The 23,195-nt window shown below is 45.1% G+C and overlaps 1 protein-coding gene across 4 annotated transcripts in view; it reads right to left on the reverse strand.

Annotated features, from left to right (window-relative positions):
* Positions 1-23,195, reverse strand: part of NEDD4 (NEDD4 E3 ubiquitin protein ligase) — a 247,024-nt gene that overhangs the window by 170,769 nt on the left and 53,060 nt on the right. For all 4 annotated transcript variants that reach the window (XM_056572379.1, XM_056572380.1, XM_056572378.1 and 1 more), the window contains exon 5: positions 22,633-22,686. In XM_056572379.1, coding sequence (XP_056428354.1) covers positions 22,633-22,686 — 54 coding nt within the window. The remainder of the gene's footprint in view (positions 1-22,632; positions 22,687-23,195) is intronic.

Below are 23,195 nucleotides of genomic sequence, written 5' to 3' on the forward strand. Positions count from 1 at the left end.
TGGGGGCATTATATGAGTGGCGCACGATGGGGGCATTATATGAGTGGCGCACGATGGGGGCATTATATGAGTGGCGCACGATGGGGGCATTATATGAGTGGCGCACGATGGGGGCATTATTTGTGAGGGGCGCACGATGGGGGCATTATATCTGAGGGGCGCACGATGGGGGCATTATATCTGAGGGGCGCACGATGGGGGCATTATATCTGAGGGGCGCACGATGGGGGCATTATATCTGAGGGGCGCACGATGGGGGCATTATATCTGAGGGGCGCACGATGGGGGCATTATATCTGAGGGGCGCACGATGGGGGCATTATATCTGAGGGGCGCACGATGGGGGCATTATATCTGAGGGGCGCACGATGGGGGCATTATATCTGAGGGGCGCACGATGGGGGCATTATATCTGAGGGGCGCACGATGGGGGCATTATATCTGAGGGGCGCACGATGGGGGCATTATATCTGAGGGGCGCACGATGGGGGCATTATATCTGAGGGGCGCATGATGGGGGCATTATATCTGAGGGGCGGGCATTATATGTGAGGGGCGTATGCGGCCCAGCCTCACCAAGCCGCTACTTCCAGTGGCCCTCATAACTTGAGTTTGAGACCCCTGCTATAGACCAATGGTAAAGCACAGAGGAAACACTAATTCAGTGATCATGAACTCTATTGATCAGTGCATGTACTAACAAACTCTAAAGATCAGATCAACCAAACAAGATATAAATATAGGACACTGTTCACACTGGACACAAGACTAGGAAACGAATGAGTCAAAATAGACTCCAAGAACTAAACAAGAATAAGCTCAATCCTGCAGATTACCTCGGGTAGACAAAGGAATAATCAATACCCCAGTGTCCCCTACACGAAGGTAAAAGGGATCTATTGCTTAACATAAATAAACGCAATACCCCAGAACCACCAGAAGACACAGGAATGTCTTGATATTAGAACGCAATCTCCCAGAGTCCACATGGAACAAGATCTTTTGTACTAAGTCTCAATTCCCCGGAATCCCCATGGACAGGTAACAGGAATGTCTTGGTACAGAAACACAGAAAACGGATACAAGAGAAAACACAGTGTGAACAGCTACTTAGCAGAAAGGACATGCAAATCCAAAAAAACGACTAATAAAAGACAGATCAACCTGTTAAAGGACCAAGGGCGTACCTGTACGCCCTGAGTTCGCTCCCTTTCTATCACATAGTGGGTCGGGCCCGGCTTCTAACAACGGCCGGGACCCGCTATTAACCCTTTAGATGCAGGGTTCAAAGTTGAGCGCCGTGTCTAAAGTGAAACTTAACTACCCAGGCTAGCTCAGTGGGCTGTTCGGGACCGCCGCAGTGAAATCGTGGTGAAAAAGCTGTAGGACACAGAAAAATAAAGTTAAAGAGGTGAGAAGATGACAATTTTAAATGTACACATTTTCCTGCATGTAGTTATGATTTTTTCCAGAAGTATGACAAAATAAAACCTATATGAGAAGGGTACGTACGGACCTACAGAATAAAGATAAGGTACCATTTTTACCCAAAAAATTTACTGCGTAGAAATGGAATCCGCCCAAAGTTACAAAATGCTTTTTTTTTCTTAAATATTGTCGCACAGTATTTTTTTTTTCATTTTGTCGCCGATTTTTGGGTAAAATGACTGATGTCATTACAAAGTAGAATTGGTGGCGCAAAAAAATAAGCCATCATATGGATTTTTAGGTGCAAAATTGAAAGAGTTATGATTTTTAAAGGCAACAAGGAAAAAATGAAAGTGCAAAAACAGAAAAAAAACCTGGTCCTTAAGGTGTTAAAAACTACTACATGCTACATAACCATGGCTAAAACCTGGAACATCACAAAGTGAATGCTAAAGCAAAAATAGTAGTAGATTTAAAGCACAGACAAACAAAGAGTGATTCAACAACAGCTTAATAGCAGCATGTCAGGCATGTAAGCAGCAAGACAGGATGTCAATCACCAGCCCAGAAGCTAGACAAAGCTGGAGATTTCTAGACACACCCGAGTTCTCATTCGTTCAGAGCATAAACCATTCCCTATCCAGGGAAAATAGAAAACTGCTCTGAATATGCTAGTGTGTGTATACACACCTAAACAGAAAAATAATAAAACAAATAAACAGACATTACACTTGGCCTGAGCAGAAGCTCTCACACCATACATTCTCGCTCTCCATGAGCTTTAGGCAATACATTCTTTGTTTAAAAGGGTACTCAGGAGGCGGAAAAAAAAAAGTGTTCTTTTTAATCAACTGATGCCAAAAAGTTATTCAGATTTGTAACTTACTTCTATTAAAAAAATTAAGCCTTCCAGTACTTATCAGCTGCTGTATGCTCCGGAGGAAGTTGTGTAGTTTTTTCCAGTCTGACCACAGTACTCTCTGCTGCTACCTCTGTCCATGTCAGGAATTGTCAAGAGCAGGAGAGGTTTGCTTTGGGGATTTGCTCTGTCAGACTGAAAAGTATCGTACAAGATCATTAACGATGTTTTTATAGCTGACATTTCCGCACCCATGGATACCAAGTATGTTGATTTATTTTAATGTTTTCCATCTTTTTTCCTATTAACCCCTTGAAGTCAGAGGCCATTTTGAGCATTTTTTGAAAATCTGACTCGGATGCTTTTACTTATGAATTTGATTCAGAGATTGTTTTTTCGTGATATATTCTTTTATTCTATTTTAAGATAGTGGTAAATTTTCATTGATACTTGCATAATTTCTTGGTGAAAAATTGCAAAATTTCATGAAAATTTTGCATTTTTTTTACTTTGAAACTCTCTGCTTGTAAGGAAAATGGACATACCAAATAAAATATATATTAATTCACATATACAATATATCCACTAGGTTGGCATCATAAAGTTGACATGTTTTTACTTTTTGAAGATATTAGAGGGCTTCAAAGTATAGCAGCAATTTTCCAATTTTTCCAGAAAATTTCAAAATAGGAATTTTTCAGGGACCAGTTCAATTTTGAAGTGAATTTAAGGGTCTTTATGTTAGAAACGCCCCATAATGGACCCCATTATGAAAACTGCATCATTAAAAGTATTCAAAAGGACATTCAGAAAGTTTGATAACCCTTTAGGTGTTTCACAGGAATAGCAGCAAAGAGAAAATTCAAAATCTACATTTTTTACACTAACATGTTCTTGTAGCCCCACTTTTTTCATTTTTACAAGGGATAAAAGGTGAAAAAGGTCCCCCAGAATTTGTAAATCAATTCATCTCCAGTGAGGAAATACTTCATATGTGGATGTAAAGTGTTCTGCAAGCGCACAACAGGGCTCAGAAGGGAAGGAGCGACAATGGGCTTTTGGAGAGCAAATTTTGCTGAAGTAGTTTTTGGGGACATGTCTCATTTAGGAAGCCCCCATGGTGCCAGAGAAACAACCCCCCTACATGGCCTTAATTAAAGTGGGATGTGAAAATGAAAAATTAGTTTTTTAACCAAAATGCTGGTGTTACCCCAACTTTTTAATTTTCACAAGGCGTGATAGGAGAAAATGTCCCCCAATATAACATAATATTGATTATCTTATATTATATTTTGCAACGGGTGATAGGAACATTCGCCCGTCACAAAATAATGGCCGTTATTAATAACTGGCGATAACAGGTTAAAACGGCTATAAGAAAAATCCTGTAGACTATAATGGGATTTTCTAATGGCCGTTTAACTCTCTATCTCCTGGGATTTTATAACAGGTGTTTATTAACGGGAGTATTTTACAGTGTGAAAGCATCCTTAGATGAACAAATAAATGAAGCAACAACACTCACATTCTGTGAGTGGTATTCCCATACCACTCACTGTACAAACTTAGTGTGCATCAATATCACCAGTACTGGGGTTCGCTGCAATCCTCTCTGAACGATGTCAGAGATCACAATATATGGGAAAGAAAAAATGGGAGATCGTACATCAGAATAGCCTTGTACCATCTCAAATCCATTACAGACTGCTGAGTGCACTTTAACTTATTTCACTGAGGGGAGTACAGGACCCCGCTACTCCCCTCACTCCGGTAATACTCTGAATGAATCTCACGTGAAGTAGCTTTGGAGCAGAACCACACTTGTATAGTAAGCAGCTCCTCCAATTATGAAAATATGGAAGCACGGGGGCGTGGCATAGCACGCACAGAGAATGGCCGCATGATCTGAGAGCTCCCGCTCCCTGGGGCCAAAAAGCTTGTTTCTCCTGCCGTGACAGGCATTCAACAGATGGGGAGAACCTCCTGGAGCTCCAGGAAGAGGTCCTACACTCACCTCCCTTCATCCCCGACCTCCGGCCACATTACCCGGTACCTACAGTCCCCGGGTCCTGTGATAAGCTGCTCCACCATTGCCGCTGGCCTCCGCTCCTGCTCGCTGGGTACCTCCTCCCTTCAGCTTCCCTCCACTCCTTTCGGGTGGCCGGACTCTCCTACCTTGGGGTGCTCTGCTGACAGGCTTCCACTGCTGCTGCCGGGACTCTGCATCCTCCTGCGGCCTCCACGTGGTGCAAGCCGCCATCTTCTGCTTCCCAGGATCCTCCTCGGGCCTGCACTGCTCCTCACAGCATAGCCCGTTGTGCTACACCGGGACTGTGACACCTGAGGTGAGCTTGACCCCTTGCAGAGCCCTTATCTCCTGCCCTGGTGCCGCTCTCCTCTCCTGGCCCTACCACCTCTATCTTGGCCCTCCCTAGTAGCGGGCACAGCTCCCTCCTCTACCTCACTGCGGTGCCCCCTCCCCCCCTCCTGCCTCAGGGGGCCCCACCACGGTGCCTCAAACCCCTGCACTCCTGCCTCCCGGGTGTAGTGGCGGCTTGGTTGCTTCCCCCTCAAGGACCCTCTCTGCCTCCTGGCGGGCCATAATCCCAATGCACCATCTCCTAGACACCCTGGTCCTCCACCACAGCCTCAGAGGATGCCAGCTTCTAGCAAGCCCACTGCTGGGGCCCCTCTTCTTACTTCCCTGCGGGACCCACCATCTTTACCGGATGTATCTGATGCTCCCCTGCCGGTGGCTGCAGGGTCCATGTGGGATGCTATCTCTGATGCAGATTTAGATTGTTCAGGCCTCCCTGGGGTCTCCCCCGTTCCTCCGGCCTGGAGTCAATTGCTTTCCCAAATTCCAACTGAAGAAGATTTCAAGTCCCTTGAGGTTAAGGACACTTGCCGTGTTGAAATATTCACCCTTAGGCAAGATCTACAACATGTCTCTGTCAGGGTGGAAGAATTGAAGGGTGCGCATGATTCTACAAGAGCCTATGTTGCCCAACTGCATTCTACTATTGCATCCCAGTCGGATATTCCTAGGGGACCTCGACAACAGCGGCCGCAGCAATAACATCAGCCTTCCTGAAGCGACTCACGCAGAGGATCTGCATACTCTTGAGGCCATCTTCAATTTCATTTCTGGGCAAACCCTCCTCCCATCGGATAAAATTAGACAGAGCCCACCGGGCCTTTCCTCCCAAGTCATCGTCCAGTTCCCCCCTGTACGTCATCTGCTGTGTAATTGACTTTCAACTTAAGGATGCTATTATGGGGAAGGCGCGTACCTTACGCACTTTTGACTTTGATGGAGCCCCTATTTAACTGTTTCAGGACTTGTCCTGGATTACCTTGCGGAAATGGAGACTGCTTCATCCTCTCCTGGCCATCCTGAGGAACCATCAGGTGCCCTACAGGTGGGGTTTTCCATTTGTCCTGCATGCCCGCAGGGACGGATGCTCTGCTGTTTTGAGATCCTTCAATGACCTTCACACCTTCTGTGATGCCTTGGAAATCCCTGCCCCCTCCATAGTGGACTGGGGCCTCACCCCTTCACCCCCTCCTCTACCCCGTGTGGCAACCGGTCCGCAATCGGTGGTCGGGTTTGGGACGGAAGCGTACTTATCCTGCTCAGAGCTCCCTGCCTGCTGCTCCACCCTGAGGTCCTCCTGCCTTGCTGGCTTGACAGGCCCTTACTGCTGACCCTCTTCCTGTGATTGTGGATCTACTGGAGATTGGTCCCCCCCATGCTGAACTGTTCCTGTTTCTCTTATGCTATTTTTTTGCTTATGCCTGGGTTCCTTTTTTTTCTCTGTTTTTTTGTTTTATTCTAGGCTAGTTATTTCTTAATGCCGCTCACTGTTTTGTGCTGTGTTACTCGGATAGGTCTTTCTCCTTTTACTCGCACTCGCATCGATTGCATATGCGCATAGACAATTTTTTCTGTAATTTTCCCATGGTTTGCATGCTTACTGACGCATCTTTGGAACTGATTTCCTTGTCGGAACATAGTCCGGTCTTGCTCTCATTTTCACCTCAGTCTACTCCCTCTTGTCGCCGTCACTGGCGCCTTAATGACTCTTTGCTGAAATCTCAGCCCTCTCGGGACTCGATCCAGGCCTGCATCGCTGACTATTTTGCTAGCAATGATGGCTCTGTCTCGTCAAAGACCGGTTATCAGGGGGCACTGCATTGCCCTGGGTTCTCGGTTGAAGAAGGATGCTGTGGCTAGTGTCCAAGACCTCCGGGCTGAGATTTCTAGACTCTCTTTTGGTCTCACCCTCGGTTCTGAGGCGCTTGGTTGCAGCCCGTGCACGACTAGGAGACCTGGCTTTTCAAAAAGTTGAGCGACTGCTACTGTTGCAAAACAACGCTTCTATAGAAAGGTAATAAAGCGCATACTATGTTTGCCAAGCGCCCGCATGATCGGACTGCTGCCCAATCACCATTGGCCTTGAGGGACCCTACTGGTACTCTTTCCTATCAACCTGAGGCTATCTCCCATATCTTTCATGACTATTACTCTAAGCTTTACTCCCTACCTTCGCATCTTCCATCCGACCCAGGGGAACGTACTGCGGCTTAGGATTCTTTTCTGGATCAATTTCAGTTGCCAGCTCTATCAGCTGGGGACCGTGCGGCACTGAACGCTCTGATCTCCCCCAAGGAGGTTTCGGAGGTCCTCAAGTCTCTCCCTGCGGGGCACTCCCCTGGCCCAGAAGGCTTCACCTACCTATACTATAAAACCTTTGCGTCAGTTCTGTTGCCCAGACTGGTGTCTCTATTATTTTTTAGGTGGGGAGGTGATCCCACAATCTTTTCTTCATTCTTTAGTAACTCTCATACCGAAGCCTGGTAAGGACCCCCACGATTGTGCTAGCTATAGACCCATCGCCCTTCTTAATTCTGACTTGAAGTTGTTTACTAAAGTTTTGGCTGCTTATCTTGGTAGCTTTCTTCCCTCCCTCATTCACAAAGACCAGGTTGGCTTTATCCCCTGTTGCCAAGGGAGGGATAATACTAGACAGGTCTGATAGATCTGAGTTGGCCTTTTCTTTTTGCTACTCTTCAGAAATTTGGAATATCAGGGCCCTTTCTGACCGCCTTGCAGAGCTTCTACTCTGCCCCTACTGCCTCCATCAAGTTTCCCCATGTCACTTCCCCGAGCTTTCCCCTTTTTAATGGCACTAGGCAGGGCTGTCCGTTATCGCCCCTGCTCTTTGCTCTCTGCATTGATCCTTTGATCTGGGGCGATCCGGATGTGGCAGGGGTTAGCCTCCATGATAGGGAATATAAAATCTGCCTATTTGCGGATGATGTCCTCCTGACTCTTACCCACCCTCTCCCTTCCTGCTCTTTTTCGGGTTCTAGACTCCTATGGGCGGTTCTCAGGTTATATGGTAAATCTTACCAAGACTGAGGCTCTGCCTCTGAACCCCTGCTCTGTCCTCCCTCTTACAGAGCAACTTTTCCTTTAAATTGTCCCCCACTAGGATTAGGTACCTCGGGGTCTTCCTTACTTCTTCCTATGCTACCCTATATTCTACTAATTTCCCCCCTTTATTCCAGGAGCTCCAATGTCTGTTGGATGAGTGACGATCCCAATACATTTCGTGTTTTGGGCGTATAGCTGTAGTCAAAATGACGATTCTCCCTAAATTATTGTATTTTTTCGAAAACTCTCCCTGTGCAGGTTCCCCTCTCAGCCCTCCGAACCTTCCAATCCGCTATTTTTCACTTTATTTGGGATACTAAGCATCGTCGCCTCCCTATGTCGGTCATGATAGCTAGCCGCTCTTGCGCGGGTTTGGTGGTGCGGGATGTTGAGAAATACTATATGGCGGCTCACTTACGTCACCTGGCCACGTGGTCCTCTTTTCATGCCTATAGCAGATGGATGGAATTGGAGAAGCTGTGGTTAGCCCCTGTTCATCATAACTCCCTTCTTTGGACTCTCTGTCTTTCCTCTCCCCCTTTGGGTCCTCTCTTGGGTCCAATGGCCTTTTCTTGGTATGTATGGAATTATTGCTCAGTCAAATTTAAATTGACCTCTCTGTCTTCCCAAATGAGATAGTTTCTCTACCATCCTCATTTCCCAGCAGGCTTGACCTCTGCTATGGTTCGGGAATGGGGTCCCAGGGGACTCTTTTGTTGGGCTGATGTTGTACACTTTAGGTTTCGTACTCTTTTGCCGTTTGAGCAGCCGATGTCCCGGAATGGCCTTCCGCCCTCTGAGCGGTTTCATTATCTACAACTTGGTCATTACATGTCCTCTCCCTTGAGCTCTCTGGCGGTGTCTGTGCCCACGGGCTTTGAGCAACTATGCCGTCTGGGACCGCAAGAAAAGGGCCTCTACTCTATTCTAAACTCTCCCATAGGAGGGGTTGACCCTAATCACTGCTATATGAGCCGCTGGGAGTGGGACTTCAATACCAATATCACTATCCCACAATGGAGGATTATCTGGGCCAGGGTCTCTAGGGCGTCAATTTGTACGGCTTATAAGGAGAATCAATGGGCTGAGTTGCTCATGGGCTGGCATCACACTCCTGAACTTCTCAACAGACTGAACCCCTCTTTCCCTATCCTTAAACGTAATTAATTTAGTTTTTAATGAACAATTTTATATACAGCACCATGAAACCGCTATAGGCGCAAAATGAGCACCGTTTTTTGCTAATATTTTTAGGGTGGGGGGAGGCGTATGAAAAAAGTTTTATAAAGAAAGTATTTTTAGTGATAAGATTATTTTTTATAAAAGGTATATTGACAATTTGGTTTTTATATGGTAGGGGATGAGGGAGAGTTTTATGGAATTTTTGAGCATTTAAATACAAATTACAGGGGCATCAACAGACCGAGACAATTAGTAATGACAATATTTGCATTTTAACAATTAACATTTTAAGCAGTGGAAAGCGAATATTCCGTTTGGCCAGTTATCGAGAATAAAAAGTACCGTATTTATCGGCATATAACACGCACTTTTTAGGCTAAAATTTTTTGCCTAAAGTCTATGTGCGTGTTATACGCCGATACACCCCCAGGAAAGACAGGGGGAGAGAGGCCGTCGCTGCCCGCTTCTCTCCCCCTGCCTTTCCTGGGGTCTAGAGCGCTGCTGCCGGCCCTTCTCTCCCCCTGGGTAAAATGAGGGTGCGTGTGTGCGCGTGTATACCCCGATACACCCCCAGGAAAGGCAGGGGAAGAGAGGCCGTCGCTGCCCGCTTCTCTCCCCCTGCCATTGCCGGCGCTGCTGCCCCGTTGCCTCCCCCCATCCCCGGTGGCATAATTACCTGGGTCGGGTCCGCGCTGCTGCAGGCCTCCGGCGTGCGTCCCCGGCGTCGTTGCTATGCGCTGCACGGCGCGGCGCATGACGTCAGGGAGCCGTGCATAGCAACGACGCAGGGGACGCACGCCGGAGGCCTGCAGCAGCACGGACCCGACTCAGGTAATTGTGCCACCGGGGATGGGGGGGGAGGCAACGGGGCAGCAGCGCCGGCAATGGCAGGGGGAGAGAAGCGGGCAGCGACGGCCTCTCTCCCCCTGCCTTTCCTGGGGGTGTATCGGGGTATACACGCGCACACACGCACCCTCATTTTACCATGGATATTTGGGTAAAAAACTTTTTTTATCCAAATATCCTTGGTAAAATGAGGGTGCGTGTTATAGGCCGGTGCGTGGTATACCCCGATAAATACGGTAACTGCACAGTATGGAGTATAAAAAAATAAAAATGGAGTATGGAGTATAAAAAAATAAAAATGAAGTGATAATTGAAAAGAGATGAAAATTTATTGAAAAAACAATTGTTATCCTAGAACAACTGCACAAGGAGCAAGGAAAAAGAAGCAAGGGGAAAAAAAGCAGATACGATCGATAGAACAGCATTAATTGAGAAACAAAATAGAGTGAGAAAAAGAAGCAGCAGGAAATAAAGAATACGAAATGTCCTACATAACTCAATACTCAAGAGATGCCCAAAAAAAAAATAAACCTGCAGGTCCCGGCTGCTATGCCGGGGACCCGCCGGTAATGGCAGACATCCATGATGGCAAGGATGTCCGCCATTAACCCCTCAGATGCAGTGATCAATACAGATCATGGCATCTGCTGCAATGCGCATGTTAAAGGGGTTCTATTAAAAAATCTTAATCCTTTCAGTACTTGATTGCTAATAATGTTCAGTGCTATGCATAGGGCATAGTACTGATCAGTATCGGCTATCTTCTGCTCTGGTCTGCTCTTTCTGTCTCAGTGCTCTCTGATGACACCTGTCTCCGGAACTGCCCAGTTTAGAAGCAAATCCCCATAGCAAACCTCTTCTAAACTGGGCGGTTCCCGAGACAAGTGTCATCAGAGAGCACTTAGACAGAAAAGAACAACCTTAACTTCAGAAGCTCATAAGTACTGAAAGGATTAAGATTTTTTAATAGAAGTAATTTACAAATCTGTTTAACTTTCTGGAGCCAGTTGATAAAAAAAAAAAAAAAAAAAAAGTTTTTTCCTGGCTAACCCCTTTAAAATAGATGATCGGATCTGCGGGGGTCCCCTCACCTGCCTCCGTCCATCTCCCGGCGTATTCTGCTCTGAGATTGAGCAGACCAGAGCAGAAGATAGCCGATAATATTGATCAATACTATGCCCAATGCATAGCACTGAACAGTATTAGCAATCAACTGACTGCTATTGATAGTCCCCTATGGGGACATAAAATGTGTAGAAAAAAAAAATAAAAATGGGAAAAATCCCCTCTCCAATAAAAACGAAAATTGGCCCTTTTTCCCCCTTTTACCCCCCCAAAAAGGGTTAAAATTTCATCAATTAAAATTTTTAAATTAATCAAAAAATAATGTTAATGATCCTGTACAGTGAACGGCGTAAAACGTAAAAAATAAATCCAAAAATGCTGCTTGTCATTTTATTCCCCCCAAAAATTTATAAAAAGTGATCTAAAAGTTTTATATATGCAAATGTGGCATAAAAAAAACAAACAACAAAAAAACAGACGATGGCGTAAAAAAGGAGCCCTCATACCACGCCATATACAGAAAAAGTTATAGTTGGTCAAAATAGGGCGATTTTATTTTTCTGCTTTTTGTACACAAAGTTTGAGATTTTTTTTAAGCGGTACAAAAATAGAAAAGTATCTAGCCATTGGTATCCTTTTAATCGTATTGATCCACAGAAAAAAGAACACGTCATTTTTACCATAAACTGTACAGTGTGAAAACGAAACCCTCCAAAGTGTGCAAAATTGTGGTTTTCATAAAAATTTCCTCCCTAAAAAAAATTATTCTTAGGGTTACCATACTTTTGGTAAAATTAGAGTTTTCATCACGCAAAAAACAAGCCCTTATATGGGTCTGTAGAAGGAAATATAGAAGAGTTATGGATTTTAGAAGGAGAGGAGGAAAAAACGAAAATGCAAAAAAATTGGGATAATGAAAAGACAAAAACGAAAATTATATACAGGAGAGCAAAGACAGTAGGACAACAAATAGTACCCTCATATCCAATATTCAATAAAAAGAGAAAAATTAAAAATGGCCAAAAAAAATAAATGGTATTTTTAAATGTTATAACAAAAATGCAAAACCTGTGATATAATTGCCCATAGAAAGAAAAACATTGTATGTACAGCAACGGGTGAAGTCACAGAAATCAGAAATAGATTACACTGTGGAAGTGAGTTTGTTATCTATATGCTGGAGTGCCCGTGTGGCCTCAGCTACGTGGACAGAACACCAAAAACACTCTGTAAAAGGGTTACTTCCCACCATTTCAATATCTTACATAAATATGAGAAACATAGTGTCTCATGGAACTTTACTCAGTACCATGGCAGTGATCCAAATTTATGAAGAGTATATGCATTGGAACAAGTCCTGAAGGGGATAAGTAGATTTTCTTCTCTTTGTAAGAGGGAAAGCTTTTTTTTATCTTCAAAATGAGTTCACTAGTCCCCAATGGTTTGAATGAAGCCCTGAAGAGAGTGTAGTAAAAAGGTTACTTGGGGGTTGATCTCAGCAAAGGTTACTATAGTTTATTCATGTCTCAGGAGAAATCGTCACTTCCTTTAGGGAAAAGCTAAAATAGTGTGCAATGCTCGTTCAGAGCAGTCATTCTTGACAAAAGGGCTGAATATTCAACCTGAATACTACATATTCCGGCAGCCATTGCAGCTCTCCTCTCACTGTTGTCCAACTCCCTCTCTGAGAGTAACCCCCACCCTTCTGCTCTGTGAGATTTAGTGCCTGACTGGCTAAGGTTGCACACACCCTAGCTAAAGGGAGCATGACTTATAAGTGCAGGGCAGAAACCATGTGGTCTGTGTGTCTCAGGAGGGTGGGGGCTGCTTTCAGAGAGAGATTTGGACAGACACACTGTGGATGACCAGATTACATTTTCCTCCCTCTCTGCATGTAAGTGAAAACTGAAAGAGGGGAAAACAGATCCTTATAGCTAATGAATGTTTATTGACACAAATAGGTTGGTGAGAGGGAAAGTATGGGCTATAAGTTTAATTCCACAAAGTACTCCTGGGCGCTGTGATTGCAGAAAAACAGCAGCCTCTCCTTTACTGTGAGAAGGGTAGGAAGAAGGGAAGTGTGGAGAATGCTCTACCCATGAATACAGCAGGTCTGATTCCAGGCTGTAGGTTGGTTCCAGTCACCAGCCTTCCATGATAAAATACAAACATTTGTTAGAAATCCACAAAAATAAATGTGGATTAAAAAGAAACACATTGAAGATCATACATGACCTGACAACATTTATTGAGACTGACAGGGGTGAACTGATTTGTTTTCTTTTTTTCTATTATACACAGCTGCTGTATTCTTTGATTGCTCCAAAAAAGTTTTGTAAATTTTGGCCAATATGACATTGACCTCTCCCTTTTATATGCTGCCCTCATATAAACTGTTCGGATTTTGCACATAAAAGCTATAAAAATAATAATAATTCTCTCCAGAGACTTTTATGACATATCTGGTGGAACAGGGGTGTCTAGCCTCATGAGAAAGACCAGGCATGATTAATCAACAGAGCATTGCATTATTAGATAGATAAAGGAGCAGGTACTGTTCCATGAAAGTTTAAATGTAACTATTTCAACTCTGTGAACAAAAAGCATGAAGGAAAAAAAAAAATAAGACTATAAAACCCCCAGTGTACAATAAATTAATATATACCACCAGCTGAGGAACCAGGCGTTTCGAGCTAAAGGATTGATTTCAAAGCTGGCATCTGTGTATTGGAAATTAAGCATGCCTTTTGTGAAGCCACAGCTGCTGACTCTGCTGTTCCGAATGAGAAGTTTTCTAAATTAAAGGGGTATTCCAGGCAAAACCTTTTTTTTTTATATGAGCTATGGGTAAGGGTATAGCAACCTGAAAAGCGTCAGCCTTGTTTGGGACTGTTTTTCCATGTGCAATTTTTCTACTTTTGTATATGTCCGTGTCTTTCTGCCACCATGAAGGTTTTTAACGAGGATTCGTGAATAAAGTTTTGAAGATTTCATTCAGCCGTGCTGGCCTTTTTCCTGCTTTGGTTGGAGGTAGCCGTGCACGCCCCAGGTGAGCTGAGACTCCTTTTCTCTTAGATTTGTAAATTACTTTATTAAAAAATCTTAATGGGGGGCGGAGCCTGACCGCTGAGCTGGATGGCCGCATGAACGCGCTGCTCTCCACAGCCTAAGTCCTAAGCTGACCTACACGGCTCACAAATACCTGCCAAAATGGGCAAACATGATGACACAAAGTCCGGTACCACTCCTGGACCGACCAAGACCCGAAATAATCAATCGGACATGGCCGCATTTCTGAAAAGAAAACCGGAGCAGAGCCCAGCAAGGCCCTACAAGATGGCGCCGACCGCCGCACTTGTTAGCGATGCTGAGAAAGAGGACGGGTCCGATAGGGAAAGCCTCCCAGGGACCTTCAACGACTCTGGTGGAGAAGACACGCGACTGTCGGTTACTAAGGCCCTCATAAGGAAGACGGTGCAACAAGCAGTGACTAAAGCAATACAAACAGCAATGGCGCCGCTACTACAGGAACTCGTGGAGATCAAGACAGATGTGAAACAGGTGGGCTATCGCACCGAACACCTAGAAAATGCACTCACCGACACTGTCTCTTTCTGTGACTCTGCTTCTCACCACCTAAGGGCACAGGAAACCCAGCTTAATAGGGCACTCTTGCTCCTTGAAGATCAGGAGAACCGCAGCAGGCGCCGGAATATCAGAATAAAAGGGGTTCCGGAGACGTTCGCGGCGGACTCCCTACCGGCAGTGACCCGCCAGATTTTCGCATCCTTGCTGGGGAGCGAGAGGGCCGAAGAGGTGATCATAGAGAGAGTACATAGAGCGCTGAGGCCTAAACCGAAACCGTCCGAACCACCCAGAGATATCATATGCGGCCTTCTTAGCTACCTGGATACGGCTGCGATCCTGAAAGCAAACAGAGAGGCCGACTCCGTACTCCACGAGGGTGTGGCGGTGAAATTATTTCAGGACATTGCACCATCTACACTGGCTAAACGCCGACTACTGAATCCCCTGCTTCAACGTCTCAGGGAGATCAATGCACCCTATACCTGGCTGTATCCTTTTGGCCTCTCGGTGCTGAAGGATGGAAGACGTCTCGCTATACGCGATCCTGATGAGCTGGAGAAGCTATGGCCTTTCTTGGGAATTGAAAAGATTGAGGTCCCGTCGTGGCTACCGGTACAGCACAGCCACACACTACCTGCCTTACCCAAGATGTCGCAGTGGTCGAAAGTGGAACGCTTCAAATCTCCCAAGCAGAAGAAGCAACAAAAGGCTCACCAGAGATCTGACTGCTCCTCTACCTGAAGATCACAGATGGGTACATTTGCTCTAGTTTTACAACTCCCTGCATTAAGGTACCGTTCTCCGGTGGACTGATCAGTAGTTCCCTACTTTCTCAAGATACATACCGGACTCTTACGGTTAGTAGGTATATCCCTTTTTTTACCCATCTGGCTAAAGTGGCTTTACTGGAATGATGTGGCTGCTGTGGTGTACCGGGGCGGCACCATCTCGGAGGGGCAGGGGGGTTTGGGATGGACTGCAGGGGTTGAGATCTCATGCCAGCTTAGATGTTCCTGGACTCCCATAAGTCATTTTTATTATGTTGCCTACCATCGCGATGTGGACTTTCGCTGACTCACATAAATGCTACCATCTATCAGTACCCACAGGACTGCTCAAGCTTCCTATAGCGGATTTATGGCACTAGTCAACTGCTTATTAGTCCAAGACCCGATGGGGAAATGTCCCTGTTCATCCTGTGATCAATGTGATCAATATGCGGAGGTCCCTCATACCTGATTAAAGTTACTGTGGGAGACTCCCTGAGGAAGTCCACATTGTGAATGTTTTATATTGCTATGCTAAATGTTTATTGCTTTCTCTATATTATGTATAACTGACCACTTGCGAGCCTGGCGGCCCTACCCCCTCCCCCCCCCCCCCCCCCCCCCCCCCTCCTCCCCTGTTCTCCACCCCCGTCACCCCCCCCCCTCCTCCCCTATTTTCACCTCCTCCCCTCCCCCACCAACCTTTCCCCCACTCCTCTCCATTACTCGACCCCCCCCCCCTCCCCCACTCCCCCCCCCCACCCCCCCCCCCCCCCCGGTGACCATAGGCCACTGCATGGTCACTGCACGCACCTCAGGGGCTACTCCTAGCGATGGTTCCCACGGAGTTACAGTAGCCCAGCATTAGTTGTAGGCAGATGTTTATTTGATACTTTTCATCGTATGCCGTTGTTTTATTAAGTTTATATGTAAGCAGAAAGATTCATGGTCGGCCTAGGACCGGCTGTCGGTTCAGGAACCCCTCCGTCTCCCACCCAATTGAATTTTTGGCCTTGGCTGATAATTCATTGTTCAGTTCTAATTTTATCACTATCACGGTCCCACCTCTTTAGAAAGGACCGCTTGTCTTACTGTATTTTTCCTCTGTCCTTACTTTTCTCTTTCCTCCTTTCCTCATTCTCCACTCTCTTACTCACACCCACCCAGTCCTATCCTCAACGTCCTACCCTACTCCCACTTCCCTACCCACATACCCAACATCCTCCCTGGGTCGATAGATACCCTAACCACCTGAGGAAACTGTAGATTTCTTCTCCAATGAACACATTAAAATTCCTCACGTATAACTTGAAAGGGTTCAACTCACCATGCAAGAGACATAGCATCTTCACGTTGCTAGCTAGAGAAAAGGTTGACTTCCTTTTTTTACAGGAGACTCATTTCAAACAGGGAAGGGTCCCTAGACTACCCACTAATAACTTCTTGCATTGGTTCCACAGTTGCAGCTCCAACTCCTCCTCCCGTGGGGTCACTATCGCAATACAGAAGGATGTCCCATTCACTTTAATCGCTGTCCATGACGGAGGAGATGGCAGGTCTCTATTTGTTAAAGGTAAGGTTGGATCCATGACATACACCTTAGCCTCATTGTACACCCCTAACAAAAAACAGGTCCCCTGGTTGTTAAAAACCCTTGATAAGTTGAGGTCATTTGCTGAAGGCCCCATAATACTTGGTGCAGACTTAAACCTCCCACTAGATCCATCTCTCGACACCTCGTCTACTAACACTTACACCTCAAGCCTTGCTATCCGCACACTTCGCAACCGACTACATGACATGGAACTGACTGATGTGTGGCGAGCGATGCACCCGACGGAACGGACATACTCATTCTACTCTGCGCCCCACAAGACCTCTCACCGACTGGACTACATCTTCTGTCATCATAGCCTACTTACCACGATCCAATCGTCCGACATAGGATCGCGGACATTATCTGACCATGCTCCAGTACAAGCAAATCTCACCCTACCGCACATACCCAATAGGACCAGGACATGGCGATTGAATGAGTCGTTGCTATCTGACAACATAGAACTTGCTAAGCTCTCGTCTCAGATAACTGAATACTTTGACATAAATACCACACAAGATGTCTCCCCTACAATCACTTGGGAAGCCCATAAGGCCTATGTGAGGGGTCTCCTCATATCGCTGGGCTCCAAAGTAAAGAGAGAACGGTCGGCGCGAATCACTCAATTACTGGCGGACATTACTGACATGGAAAAGTCTTCCTCTCAGTTAACTGGGAATTCCGATGTTGACGGAAACTACACGACTTTGACCTCCCTTAGGGAACAACTAAAAGACATATTGTCAAAACAGCATGGTGACCAGGTCATACGTTTTCAACAAAAACTCTTTTCACATGGGAATAAAGGAGGACGACTCATGTCGGCCATGATCAAAAAACGTAGAGAGAAAACACACGTTGATAGGATTGTGGAGCCGGATGGTACCCAACACGTGGATACTGGCCCTATGGCAACGGCATTCCGGGACTTCTACTATTCTCTTTATAACATACACCCAAATAACCCCACACCATCGCCACGCACACAGGCAATCCAAACTTTCTTGGATCGATTGAATTTACCCACTCTCACCACACTAGAAGGGGAGACATTGCTGAAGCCTTGCACTGCTGAGGAAGTTGAGGCAGTAATAAAGTCCTTCCCCATAGGGAAGAGCCCAGGACCGGATGGCTTGAGCTTACAATACTATAAAAAGTTGGGCGCAGTTTTGCTGCCTCGGCTCACTCAGTGGTGCAACGCGTTACTTGGCGGCACCCATTTGCCACACCAATCTCTAGAGGCACACATCACTATTCTACCAAAAGAAGGTAAGGATCCCCTATTGTGCTCGAGTTATAGGCCCATTTCACTCTTGAATATGGACCTAAAGATCTGGGCTAAGCTGCTGTCCATGAGACTTCGCCCCCTCCTCCCTGGCCTTATTCATGTGGACCAGACTGGTTTTGTGAGGGGCAGGGAGGGGAAACATAACGCATTACGAGTCATGCACACTATCCACTATGCCACACAAAAAAAGATCCCCCTACTCCTTCTCAGCACAGATGCTGAGAAGGCGTTCGATAGGGTAGCGTGGGACTACATGACCAAGGTGTTAGCTAAATATCGCATCCCTGATCGCTTCATCCGAGCTATCATGTCCTTATATAGTGAACCCAGCGCTCGGGTTAGGGTCAATGGCACTCTTTCTGAGTCTTTCCCCATATGTAATGGGACGCGACAAGGGTGCCCCCTATCGCCGTCACTGTATGTCCTCGTGATGGAGACTCTTCTCCAGGCCTTGAGGCAGGATGAGGCGATTAGGGGATTGCAAATAGGGGATAGGACTCATCTTACGGCAGCATTCGCTGATGATCTACTCATAATGATCACTAATCCTATTGAAGCTCTGCCTCGTGTTCAAGGCGTTATTGAAGAGTATGGTACCCTATCCAATTTCAAAGTAAATTATAGTAAGTCGGAGATACTGAACGTCACGATACCCCCTCATGTAGCCTCGAGTTTACAATCTTCCTCGTCCTACAGATGGCCATCTAAACACATCACATACCTTGGCATAGCACTTCCCTCGTCGCTGAGCAACTTGTTTGACCTTAACTATATACCCTTACTGACTAAAATGAAGAATAAGATTGACTCCTATAAGTTACCCTTTCTTTCATGGGTGGGGCGACGCAACCTCCTACAGACATACATTGTACCGTCCATACTCTACTTACTACGCATGGTACCCATAGAACTACCTAAATGGTATCTCATGCAGTGGAAACGGCTCTTTGGAGCTTTCCTTTGGTCAGGGAAGCGCCCACGTTTAGCACATTCCCTTCTCACTAGATCTAAGAGGAGCGGTGGCATAGGTATGCCAGACATTACTATGCTTTATACAGCTAACCATATTCACAGATGGGTTGAGATTTCTACTAGAACTAGCTTGCTGGGAAGCTCGGAACTTGAATGCTCCCAAATGGCTTCCCGGGGCTATGGGATGGATCGTCATGTCTGGCTGCCTACACGTCGTTCCCTCTCACATGTTAATAACCCACTGTTGAAAGGTACACTCACTATTAAAAGGGCTTATGATAAAGGCACAACACAAGGAAACCACGGAAAGATACCGATTTCTCCATGCTTTCCAAGTTCCCTGATTCCTTATGCAGCTCACCCTGACACACAAGAGGCAGACGACTTGTGGTCCCACTTTCAACATGTCCCTGTCAAAACCCTTTGTGCCAGAAACCAACCACCCACAGTTGAGACACTATCCACGATAGTTCCACACCTTAAAACTAACTTTCTACATCTTCATATGCTTAGAGAGACGTGTGTTGAATTCCTAAAGGTGTATGTCATTGGTGAAAACCCGACCTGGATAGATAAGTTGATGCAACTTTCACCGAACTGCAAGCCAAAATTTTCCACATTTAACGCATGCTTGAGAGATGAGAGGCAAACTTCTGACCCGTTGTACTTGGGATCCTGGGAGGAGGAGTTGGGACGCAAGTTCACGGACCAAGAGAGGAAATCCATTCTAACAGGCTCCCATGGCTTCTCTAGGTGCGTCAAGCTACAAGAAGGTCATTTTAAACTAGTAGCCAGATGGTATAGGACGCCTGAGTTGTTACACCATTGGGGTCTGAGTGCTTCCCCTACATGCTGGAGATGCCATGGGGGCGTGGGCTCTTTGTCTCACATCTGGTGGTCGTGTCCCAAGATAACGTCTTACTGGAATGAGGTAAATCTCATCATAGACAAAGTAGTAGGAAGGCATGTCCCTCTCTCACCTGAGGCGGTTCTTTTGGGCTTATCGTCTAGGGATTGCCCCTTGTCGAAGAGATCTTTGATTGCACATTTGCTAACTGCAGCCAAGGCATTAGTCCCACTACATTGGTTAGATGAAACGCCTCCTACAGTTCAACAGTGGATCTCTAAGGTTTCCCAGTTGTGTAGAATGGAGGAGCTCTCCAGTTGGAGTGATCGATCACATGACAGATTCTGGAGTATATGGGCTCCTTGGCTGGGCTTTCGTGATGCTAATACTGATCTCTCGCAACTGGGTCCCAGCAAATGACCACATAGACAACTCCCACCCCCCCCTCTTTCCCAACCCACTCTTCCCCCCCCCCCCTTCCTCACCTCCCCACCCACGTCCAAAAACCTTGTATCTATTCTTTATCCTCCACTTGTCTCTCTTTCTCTCTATTTTCTCTTTCTACTGCCTCCCACCTTGGAGTATTCCTAAGCCTTTTCATTTCTCCTCTTTCTTTCCTCTTTATCAGTACTCTGACACATTGTACCCATGTTCATTGGTCCTATCGTGTTCAGTACCATACTTATATTACAGTTCAACCTAATTAACTGGGCTCCTAGGTGACAATACTTCAAACTTATTAGATGCCTATAGACATGTCTGTCCTTATGTTTTCTATATGTCCTGAGTGGATGTTGGCCAATACTTCTCTTGATAGATTTATCTTATTGATTCTATAATGATACATCAACACAGGAACATAATGGTCTTTTTAATTGTTGCCTGGGGCCTAGCCCACACAACCCCTTTATCCTGCTTTTCTCTCCTTTTCTTTCTTCTTGATCAGCATTATGTAATGTATTTCATATTGCATTTGTATGGTCTGTTGTATTGTAATACTCGAAAATAAAGAATTGAAAAAAAAAAAAAAAAAAAAAAAAAATCTTAATCCTGCCAATAGTTATTAGCTTCTGAAGTTTTCTGTCTAACTGCTCAATGATGATGTCATGTCCCGGGAGCTGTGCATGATGGGAGGATATCCCCATAGGAGCTGACAGCTCCCGGGACGTGAGTCATCAGAAAGCAGACAGAAAACAGCAACTCAACTTCAGAAGCTAATAACTATTGGGAGGATTAAGATTTTTTTTTAATAGAAGTAATTTACAAATCTGTTTAACTTTCCGGAGCCAGTTGATATATAAAAAAAAAGTTTTGGCCTGGAATACCCCTTTAAGCACATCATTTGCTGCAACTAGCAGGTGACCATTGGGGGAAAATGAGGCAGTGTTCTGTATATTGTCAGTTGAAACAAGCTCATATGAAACAGTGGACTAAGTAAATAAGGTAAAATGTGAAAAATCTCTACAGAAGAACTGTCAAATCATTAGTAAGATTGAGTCCCTTTAATGTTTATGAAAGGAAAATAAACTGGTAATTCTGTGATATGTTCTACTGTTTAAGGGTACGTTCCCACATGGCGTATTTTGCTGCGTATTTGCTGCGTATTTTCCTACCCATTGACTTCAACAGAGAAAATAAAATACGCAGCAGCAAATACGCCATGTGGGAATGTACCCTAAAAGTGATGCTACAGGTGTACAAGTAATTTCAGATTCCATGCTGTTGCCCTTTAAGAGCCAATAACAGAATGTAGAATGCTGTTGGCCATGACAGAGAAAAGCCGTACAGCAGGAACAATGGAAATAGACATTAGACACAATCTGTCCCATTTACATGAATTAGAAAGTTCTCTGTGACCTTTTCAGTGGTAATTCTACAGGTAGGAGCGACAGCTATTGTGTGTACCTCTGTTACCTATATACCTGTGCCACCTTTCACTTTACTCCTGTCTGTGATAAAAAAGGTAGTGGCGGGAAATGATCAGTACTGAACAGGACATCTCAGCTTAGTTTTAGGCCTAGCGGCCAGAATGGAAACTGCAATATTTTAGGATTATAAAATAATGAGTAAGTATATATTAAAATTGTTGGTATATATTTTTCTAATGTAAAAAATAAATTAATATATAAACAATAGCTAATTTATTGATCACATATTCTCTTTAAGTCTATAAAAATAAAATTGCATGAACTGTGCAGCATTTTCCCATTGATTATAATGTAATTCAATTAGAAATGCTTTATGGTGTGTAAATGTCATAATACATTTACGAATACTCATACTGCCTCATCTATAACATCCATACATCTAATGCCAGAGCAATACCTGGACTTTTTTTTTTCTCATTATTAAAACTTGTTGCAATATTACTGTACATAGGAATGCTACTGTAGCATGGAAATCGCTACAAAACTATTTATATCAAGCGATTTGTTGGAGATTTTGTTCTCATGATAACATGCTGGGATTTCTGAGTAGTGCTATGCTACTCACTTGACTGCTTTTTTTTCTGAAGCAATTTTAAAGACAGATTCAACCTACTTAATGAATTCCTATGGAAAACATTATCAAATACACATTTTTGTAGAGCAACAAAAAATCTAGTTGCAGTACTAGCATAGTAGGGCCTGTGGATGAAGGATGTTTATACAACTCAACCCCTTTAAGCATTATTTATATAAAATGTAAATGATGGATTTCTGCAATAGTATCTGCTTACTTTACACAATTGACAATATAGTAAAGAAACATACCAAACGGTTTTCATCAAACACTTCAAAGCGAAGTCTGTGCTGCTGTGGAGACACCTAGAAAGGAAGTTAAAAGAGAATTACATCAATACATAACATATATAAATATATACAGTTTCTGAACTTCAAACAACGAATGTGATCTCGAGAAAAAGGAGATATGCAGCACTGATATATTTAACCTGTTCAGGACGTAGGACTTATGCATACGCCCTGCATCCCGAGTCCTTAAGTACGTAGGGCGTATGGATACGCCCGTAGGAATTCCGGTCCCCGACGCTAGCCGGTTGGGGATTGGACCGGGATGCCTACTGAAATCATTCAGCAGGCATCCCCGCACATCGCCAAAGGGGGTCCTGAGACACCCCCCCCCCCCCCCCCCCCCGCCATGTCGGCGATCAGAGAAAATCGCATGTCAATTCGGACATGCGATTTTCTCCTATTCTGGGCTGATCGGTTCTCTGGTGACCCGATCACCCAGAAAATAGGGATGATCGTAGCTGTCAGTGACAGCCCCGATCACCCTGAGGGATAGGAGCGAGGTTGCAGCGCTGCGATCTCCTCCT

The sequence above is a fragment of the Hyla sarda genome, chromosome 4, assembly GCF_029499605.1.
Source record: "Hyla sarda isolate aHylSar1 chromosome 4, aHylSar1.hap1, whole genome shotgun sequence".
In the NCBI taxonomy this organism is placed as follows: Eukaryota; Metazoa; Chordata; class Amphibia; order Anura; family Hylidae; genus Hyla; species Hyla sarda.